This window comes from Lampris incognitus, chromosome 1, assembly GCF_029633865.1.
Source record: "Lampris incognitus isolate fLamInc1 chromosome 1, fLamInc1.hap2, whole genome shotgun sequence".
NCBI classification, from domain to species: domain Eukaryota; kingdom Metazoa; phylum Chordata; class Actinopteri; order Lampriformes; family Lampridae; genus Lampris; species Lampris incognitus.
In genome coordinates, this window is record NC_079211.1 from 54,900,559 (window position 1) to 54,910,397 (window position 9,839).

A 9,839-nucleotide genomic window follows, 5' to 3' on the forward strand; every position below is an offset into this window, starting at 1 on the left:
CTCCATCCGCTCCTGGATGCGCTGGACATACACGGGCCCTGCTTCACCCAGTTCTTCTCCCGCAGGGCGCCCAAAAGGAGCTCTGTTGGAGTGCGCAGTTCTTGGCCGAACATGATTGAAGCTGAAGTGCAACTGGTGCTTTGGTGCACTGCACTCCGATAAGCCATCATCAACAACTGTAGGTAGTCATCCCAGTCACGCTGGTGCTTTTGGACGAAGAGTGACAGTTGCACCAGGAGGGTGCGGTTGTACCGCTCGACCATCCCATCGCTTTGGGGGTGCAACGCCGTTGTGCGTGTCTTCTTGGTGTAGTAGGCGACACACCTCTTTGAAGACTTGACTCTCGAAATTTCGACCCTGGTCGCTGTTGATTTCATCAGGCATACCAAACCTTGTGAAGAACCCGTCAACCAGGACTTCAGCCACTGTGGTCGCCTCTTGGTTTGGGAGGGCATAGCTCTCCGGCCACTTGGAGAAGTAGTCCACGGCAACCAAGATATACCGGTTCCCCTTTTCTGAGAGAGGCAGGGGGCCGAAAATGTCGATGGCCACTCTTTCCATCTGGTCCCCCACGTGGTATTGCTGCATCTCGGCCCGGGGACGCCGCGGTGGGCCCTTCCTGGCGGCACAAGCATCACATCTCCGGCACCAGCTCTCTACATCACTGCGCAACCTAACCCAGAAGAACCTCTGTCTTACGTGGGCTAGGGATTCGTTGACTCCAAAGTGCCCTGCAGTGGGTAGGTCGTGAGCTAGCCTGAGGAAGCTGCTGTCTTCTCTGATTCCTATAGCTGCAAGGAAATCCCCTCGGGAAATTCACGTCTTTTGAACACCTTGCTCTTACCATACATTATACTGCTACGATTTTAATAATTACCGTCTATCGGCCACCAAAATCTGAACATGGCTTTCTTGACGAATTTTCGGAGCTACTGTCTATGGTTTCCACGGACTATGATTATTTCATCATCCTGGGTGATTTTAATGTTCATGTTGACAATCAAACAGACTCCGATGATAGAAGCCTAATTGGCTTACTGGAGGCATTTGCCCTCACTCAGCATGTTTCTGGATCCACCCACAATGAGGGGCATACTCTAGACTTAGTCCTATCAAAAGGACTTCATATTACTGTACCCCGTGTCATGGATGTTGCCTTCTCTGATCACTGTTGTATATTTGTTGATGTGTCAGCTCATCCTGTACAACAGAAGAGCACTCGCATGCTCAAAAAACGCTTCATTGCTAATAGCACAATTGAAACCTTCCAGAAAACCGTAAATGAGTTGTCGCCGTTCATGTCATCACAAACTAAGGATCTTATGAACGACTTCAACTCAAAAATACAGAATATCTTTGACAACATTGCACCTGTTAAAACTAAGAACATAGAAAAACAAAAAGCCCCCTGGAGAAGTGGGGTGGTTATTAGGCAGCTTAAGAGAGACTGTCACCAAGCAGAAGGACAGTGGAGAAAGATTAAACTTTAGGTTCACCATGAAACTTACAAGGACAGACTGAGCAAGTACTGCAAAGAAATTAAACAGGCCAGACAGTCTTTCTTCTCTAAACTCATTAATGACAATATTAACAATAGTAAAGTGCTTTTCTCTACTATTGACCGACTTATTAATCCACCATCTCCAAACCCATCAGAGATGCTGTCCACTGAAACGTGAGCAATTCACTACATTCTTCAATAACACAATTACTGCCATTAGACAGAACATTAGTGCCTCAAGATCCAGTAATGAACCTACCCTCCAGTTCTCCAGAAATACCACTGGCGCCATGTCTCACTTTGACCCTCTAGACCTTAAAAGTCTAGAAAATATTGTTGGGCAGCTCAGGTCGTCCACCTGCTGCTTGGATCCTCTCCCTACCATATTTTTACAAATGTTTTTAATTGCTTAGCACATGACGTTTTAGAAATGATTAACTACTCTCTTCAGGCAGGTATATTTTCTGCAGCACTTAAGACAGCTGTCGTTAAACCACTTCTGAAGAAGAGTAATCTTGATGCGACAGGCCCATCTCCAACTTACCATTCCTCAGCAAAATCCTTGAAAAAAACAGTTTATTCTCCAGTTAATAACTATTTACTATCGAACAACCTTCTAGGCATTTGTCAGTCAGGTTCTCGACCTCACCATAGCACAGAAACAGCACTTATCAAAGTTGTGAACGATCTGCATAAGAACACAGATTCTAATAGAGTGTCTGTTCTTGTGCTCCTGGATCTCAGTGCTGCTTTCGACAGTTGATCATGATATTTTGCTAGAGAGATTAGAAAAATGGGTCGGCCTTTCTGGCCCGGTTCTCAACTGGTTTAGAACATATCTTTAGAACAGGCAGTTCTTTGTGCCTATTGGAGACTTTTCCTCGGACAAAGTGGGTATAATGTGTGGGCTACCCCAAAGATCGATTCTTGGACCACTACTATTTAATCTCCATATGCTCCCACTTGCACATGTTATACAGACACACAAAATAAATTACCATAATTATGCAGATGATTCACAACTGTACATATCCCCTATCTTCTGATGACCTAGCTCCCATACGTTCCCCAATTCAGTGTATTGACGATATTTCTCCATGGATGTCAGCTAACTTTTTACAACTGAACAAAGACAAGACAGGAATACTTATTTTTGGTGCAAAGACTCAGAGACGGAGAATTGCAGCTCATCTCCGCTCTCTGTCTCTGGAGTGCAAAGGTGAAGCTAGAAATCTTGGTGTAATCATGGACAGTGATCTAAATTTGAAGAGCCACATCAATCATCTCACAAGATCAGCCTTCTACCATCTTAAAAACATCTCAAAACTAAGGGGCTTTCTATCAATATCAGGCTGTGAGAAATTGATCCATGCTTTTATAACAAGTAGACTAGACTGCTGCAATGGACCATTCACCGGCCTCCCAAAATCAGTTGTGCGCCACCTACAGTTAATTCAAAATGCGGCAGCACGTGTTCTCACCAGAACTAAAAAGTATGAGCACATTACACCTGTTCTTACATCTCTGCATTGGCTCCCCGTCAAAACTAGAATTGATTTTAAAATTATTTTAATTGTATACAAAGCGCTAAAAGGCCTTGCACCACGCTATATAAAAGATATGTTAATTCCCTATAAACCAGCAAGAACTCTCAGGTCCAATGGTAGTGGTCTTTTACCCATCCGTCGTACAGGTCTAGAGCAGGGGAGGCTGCATCTTCTATTTACGCCCCAAGTAGATGGAAGGCCCTGCCTGAGGACCTGAGAGAGGCCCCCACACTGGACACCCTGCCTGAGGACCTGAGAGAGGCCCCTACACTGGACACCCTGCCTGAGGACCTGAGAGAGGCCCCCACACTGGACACTCTGCCTTAGGATCTGAGAGAGGCCCCCACACTGGTCACCCTGCCTGAGGACCTGAGAGAGGCCCCCACACTGGACACTCTGCTTGAGGACCTGAGAGAGGCCCCCACACTGGACACCCTGCCTGAGGACCTGAGAGAGGCCCCCACACTGGACACCCTGCCTGAGGACCTGAGAGAGGCCCCCACACTGGACACATTTAAAAGCAGGTTAAAAACCTCACTTTTCAAAACAGCCTACAGCTAAATTCATAGTGTGTGTGTGTGTTTTAAAAAAATATATTTTGCTGTTTTTATATATTCTGCTCTGTTATTATTGAATCAGTGTTTATGGCACTTTTACTTATTTATTTCACTAACTCAATTTTAAACTTGTTTGTACTTTTCTAGAATTGGCCTGTACTTTTATATATTTATTTTTGTGGGGGGGTAATATTGATTTCATTATTTTATTGTGTGAAGCATTTTGTGTTACATTTGTTTGTATGAAAAGTGCTATACAAATAAAATCTGATTGATTGATTGATTGATTGAGGACTTTTGGTGCTATCAGTTGCCACACCACCCTACCTCCACTGGAGGACTCCCCTTTGCTGTACAGGACTCCTTCTTCAGCTCCAGGCAGTCCCACATGGCCCACAAACTCTTCACCAGCTGGCCCCATGCAGCCACTTCACACTCGTCTGGTCATCGTCCGTTGAGTTTCCACTCCAACACAGGTGCAATTTCGCTGTCAACAGCCTGCATCTGACCCAGGTCTTCTGATCTTAACCTCCCCAATCCCTCTGGAAGTTCCTCCACAGTGCGCAGTAAGTGGTGCTCTTCCTGTATCTCTTCCTGCAGGTCTTCCTGTCTCTTTTCCCGTCGCTCACATTGTAGGCGGTGAGTCTCCAGACATGGGCGGCGGGAAAGGGCATCCGCATTTCCATGAAGCCTCCCCACTCTGTGCTGGATCTGGAAGTTGTATAGACTGGGCTGTTCCAGCCACCTAGCGAGCTGGCCCTCCGGGGTTTGGAGTTGGTCAACCACTGTAGGGATGCGTGGTCTGTCCTGATTGTGAAGGCCTGGCCATACAGGTAAGGATGGAAACGCCCCGTAGCCCTCACCACTGCCAACAGCTGGCGTCTCGTCACGCAGTAAGTTCGCTCTGGCTGACTAAGGGTTTGGCTGTAGAAGGCCACCACCCGCTACTCTCCCCCCGTCACCTGTGAGAGTACTGCACTCACCCCTTTGTCGCTGGCATCTGTATCCAGTTTAGTTTAGTTTAGTTTATTGTGTATTTCACAGGGACAACGTACAATTTTACAACTGCACCAGAGTTAGCCGGCAGGTAATTTGCATCTGCAGTCCCTGGGCAGGCAAACAAACTACAATACATACAGAAGTAAAAACACAACAATACATAAGAAAACTATTGAACAGGCAGACAAAGAACAGTCAAGAAAAAATAAAAACATGACAATACATCAGAAAACCAATCTCAAAAGTTATAATTACAATCTCATCTATCTAAAACAGTGGATATGAATAGCAATCTGGCCTATATGGCAACAACATACGGAATATGGATTTCATCTCTTCAGCAACAATAAATGTAATTACTAAACTGACCTGAAACATCAATAAATAACAATCTGACCTAAACTATGACAACAGCTCTTAAAAACAGTCTGGCCTGTTCAATGGCAGGAAATATAATTACAAACAGTCTACGGTCAGGTTGCACCTGGGCTGGTTCAAGCCAGAACCCCAGGTTGCTCCTGACTAAGAAACATATTGTAGCGAATTCGGGGGACAACGCAACCACAGGAACCGCCGCGGCCGGGTAGCGAACCCGTACCGCCCGCACCGCAGGAGACATCGCTAACCGCTCGGCTAAAGGGTCAGACCCGTTACCTAGGGGCTAACGGGTCTTATTAGTAGTTTACAGTCGTCACCCTCCCCGGAAGCGCGCCCTCGCACTTTGTTATTCCCGCGCTCCGAAGAGACTTCTGAGGATCTGCGCACTTCCGGATCCCACCGCTGCCACCAATGTAGCGAATGCGGGCGATACGGGTTCGCTTCCCGGCCGCGGCAGTTCCTGTGGTTGCGTTGTCCCCCGAATTCGCTACAATATAGTAACTACTCTGAATAAAAAGTACAACAAAAACCCCGAGTGACATCTAAAGTATGTGCAACATATTAAAGCAAGGACACTTATTTGTGATTACAGGTTTGTTCTGATTTTAAGCAAAGCTTAAGACGCTTTTTAAACCCCACAAAGCTGGCTGACTCTCTGACATTAGGGGGAAGGGAAGTCCACTATCCAGTGTGAAGGGGCAGTCTGGTAAGGGGTAGGCAGGGACTGGGGAGGTGGCCAGGGCCTCCTTCAGAGCCACGAATGCCTGACTGCACTCTTCTGCCCACTGGAACGGTTTCACCGTCTCTGCCTGGTGTGAGGGGCTGGCAATGTCTCCTTACAAAACATTGTAAGGAGTTGCGCCCGCGACTCGCAGCAGCTGCTCGCCGCGCACACCGAAACATGAAGACGCCCACTTCCTCTCGACTCTCGCTCAAAACACCACCCCCATTCGTTGCTAGGTCACCAAATCCTGATATGTTACAGCATGCTAGCTAACAAGTTAGCTTAGCAAGTCTAAGACCTAGCCAACTTTTTCTCCAAAAAGTGAAAACTGTCATTGCCATCACGTGTCATTAGCATCACGTGTCATTAGCATCACGTGTCATTACATCACATGTTGCTGTTACAACTTTGAAGAGAGCATCATTATATCAAACTAATTCTGTAGGACGGTCAAAGCTGCGCTAAGATATGTGTTCCACGCCACTTAATGAGCTTTTGAGAAAAATAAGAAAAAAAAACAGGTTTTAAGGAAATTTATTTTTTTCAAAACTTCAAAAGCCAAAAGTGTCCCAAATTGAAGAATCACCCTGATATTGTCGAAAACCATGAACGTCAAACTGCAACACAGAGACAGTTTGTCTTGTCTCCGGCAGATGGCGACATCAGCACATTCTGGGCAGACCGCGTTACCTGCCATGTGATTGGCCATGGCTCTTCCACGTAACTTAAGTTGGGGGGTAAAAATAGTTGGGAGGTCGACTTGACTTCAGCTGGCTCTCTCTCTTGCCTCGTATCCACTAGTTGGGGGGAATAGACGGCGTCCGTTTGCAGGACGACCGTGTCAAATGTGTGTTTGAATAAAACTTGTTGGTCTTGGTCGTGGTGACACTAAACAGCGTCCCCCCCCCACCTTATTAGTTGGTGCGTCCAGCGCGTCACTTTGCAAAACAAATATGGCACATGCTGGTTATTACAGTTGCGGTGTTGCCACACTGCATGCAGCGCGTCCACGACTAAACCGAAACTAGACGGAGCGACGGTGCACAACACACACACACACCCGCCGGAGTCCTGGGTCACAGCATGGCGTCTCAAATATCACGTTTCTTTCCCCGAATCAGAACCGCGTCCCCCGCTCTGTCCCGCGGCTGTGCGGACTTTCTGCACACCGGTGTCAACTTGCACAACTCTTTTTTAGGCGCCGTGGCGGCCGCGCTGAGACGCCCGCTGCATTCGTGGGCGGGGCGGAGCGGTAAGGGGAGCGCTCGCCGCGTCTCCGACTCCGTCCCCGCCCGGCCCAACGCCTCCTCCTCACCTGTTAGGGCTCGCGGCAGGGCGCACGAGCTTTCTTGGACCGCCGTTGGCGCGGTCGGAGCGGCCGTCTACTACGTCCACAGCAGCGCGCGCGCCGCCATGGCCGCGGGACCCGAGCGCCCGGAAGTGGACGTGAACTCCGCCGAGGGAGACTGGAGGGAGGCCAAGGGTGAGACTGTGAAGCGTCAACAAAGTCCGACATGATCACTGGTTATATAGTCACCCGGCTGTGACCACTGGTTATATAGTCACCCGGCTGTGACCACTGGTTATAGTCACCCGGCTGTGACCACTGGTTATATAGTCACCCGGCTGTGACCACTGGTTATACATATAGTCACCCGGCTGTGACCACTGCTTATATAGTCACCCGGCTGTGACCACTGGTTATATAGTCACCCGGCTGTGACCACTGGTTATAGTGACCCGGCTGTGATCACTGGTTATAGTGACCCGGCTGTGATCACTGGTTATAGTCACCCGGCTGTGACCACTGGTTATAGTGACCCGGCTGTGATCACTGGTTATAGTCACCCGGTTGTGACAACTGGTTATAGTGACCCGGCTGTGATCACTGGTTATAGTCACCCGGCTGTGATCACTGGTTATAGTCACCCGGCTGTGACCACTGGTTATAGTCACCCGGCTGTGATCACTGGTTATATTCACCCGGCTGTGACCACTGGTTATACATATAGTCACCCGGCTGTGACCACTGGTTATATAGTCACCAGGCTGTGACCACTGGTTATATAGTCACCTGGCTGTGACCACTGGTTATATAGTCACCCGGCTGTGACCACTGGTTATATAGTCACCCGGCTGTGACCACTGGTTATACATATAGTCACCCGGCTGTGACCACTGGTTACATAGTCACCCGGCTGTGACCACTGGTTATAGTCACCCGGCTGTGACCACTGGTTATATAGTCACCCGGCTGTGACCACTGGTTATACATATAGTCACCCGGATATGACCACTGGTTATATAGTCACCCGGCTGTGACCACTGGTTATATAGTCACCCGGCTGTGACCACTGGTTATATAGTCACCCGGCTGTGACCACTGGTTATAGTGACCCGGCTGTGATCACTGGTTATAGTTACCCGGCTGTGATCACTGGTTATAGTCACCCGGCTGTGACCACTGGTTATAGTGACCCGGCTGTGATCACTGGTTATAGTCACCCGGTTGTGACCACTGGTTATAGTGACCCGGCTGTGATCACTGGTTATAGTCACCCGGCTGTGATCACTGGTTATAGTCACCCGGCTGTGACCACTGGTTATAGTCACCCGGCTGTGATCACTGGTTATAGTCACCCGGCTGTGACCACTGGTTATACATATAGTCACCCGGCTGTGACCACTGGTTACATAGTCACCCGGCTGTGACCACTGGTTATATAGTCACCTGGCTGTGACCACTGGTTATATAGTCACCCGGCTGTGACCACTGCTTATATAGTCACCCAGCTGTGACCAATGGTTATACATATAATCACCCGGCTCTGACCACTGGTTATATAGTCACCCGGCTGTGACCACTGGTTATAGTGACCCGGCTGTGATCACTGGTTATAGTCACCCGGCTGTGATCACTGGTTATAGTCACCCGGCTGTGACCACTGGTTATAGTTACCCAGCTGTGACCACTGGTTATATAGTCACCCGGCTGTGACCACTGGTTATAGTCACCTGGCTGTAACCACTGATTATAGTGACCCGGCTGTGACCACTGGTTATAGTGACCCAGCTGTGACCACTGGTTATAGTCACCCGGCTGTGACCACTGGTTATAGTGACCCAGCTGTGACTACTGGTTATAGTGACTCAACTGTGACCACTGGTTATATAGTCACCCGGCTGTGACCACTGGTTATATAGTCACCCGGCTGTGACCACTGGTTATAGTGACCCGGCTGTGATCACTGGTTATAGTCACCTGGCCGTGATCACTGGTTATAGTGACCCGGCTGTGACCACTGCTTATACATATAGTCACCCGGCTGTGATCACTGGTTATAGTGACCCGGCTGTGACCACTGGTTATAGTTACCCAGCTGTGACCACTGGTTATATAGTCACCCGGCTCTAACCACTGGTTATAGTGACCCGGCTGTGACCACTGGTTATAGTGACCCAGCTGTGACCACTGGTTATAGTCACCCGGCTGTGACCACTGGTTATAGTGACCCAGCTGTGACCACTGGTTATAGTGACTCAGCTGTGACCACTGGTTATAGTGACTCAGCTGTGACCACTGGTTATATAGTCACCCCGCTGTGACCACTGGTTATATAGTCACCCGGCTGTGACCACTGGTTATATAGTCACCCAGCTGTGACCACTGGTTATAGTCACCTGGCTGTGACCACTGGTTATAGTGACCCGGCTGTGACCACTGGTTATAGTCACCCGACTAACCTGTTGGGCCTTGTTGCCACTAACAAACCACCAGGCCCGTTAGACCACAAGATGGCCCCACTGACCCTGTTTGTTTCTTGGTTGTGTAACGGAGTTAAAAAATGCTCTTAATTAATTTATTTCCTGTTTGTATTTTTTAATTTATTTGTCATTTAATAATTGTGTTGAGTATTTGTGACTTTTATCTTATTGAGTTTTTTCTTTTAATTTACGGGTATTGATATTCCCTGCAGAAATGATGCGGCTTCACGTCACTCCTTCTGTACCTCCTATGCTTGCGTAGCTTCCGCCTTCTCCGTACAGTGCCGTATTGCATTGATGAGAGCCAGTAAATGCTGAAAAACAGTCGTGGAGAGTTGCCTCCTTGCATGCCCTGTCCCCAGCCAATA

General features: G+C 48.3%; 1 protein-coding gene across 1 annotated transcript in view; it reads left to right on the plus strand.

Annotated features, from left to right (window-relative positions):
* The first annotated feature begins 6,789 nt into the window (after window positions 1–6,789).
* Window positions 6,790–9,839, plus strand: part of macrod1 (mono-ADP ribosylhydrolase 1) — a 1,391,372-nt gene continuing 1,388,322 nt past the window's right edge. Inside the window, exon 1 of the mRNA XM_056277967.1 lies at window positions 6,790–7,189. Within this exon, the coding sequence (XP_056133942.1) occupies window positions 6,790–7,189 (400 nt within the window). The remainder of the gene's footprint in view (window positions 7,190–9,839) is intronic.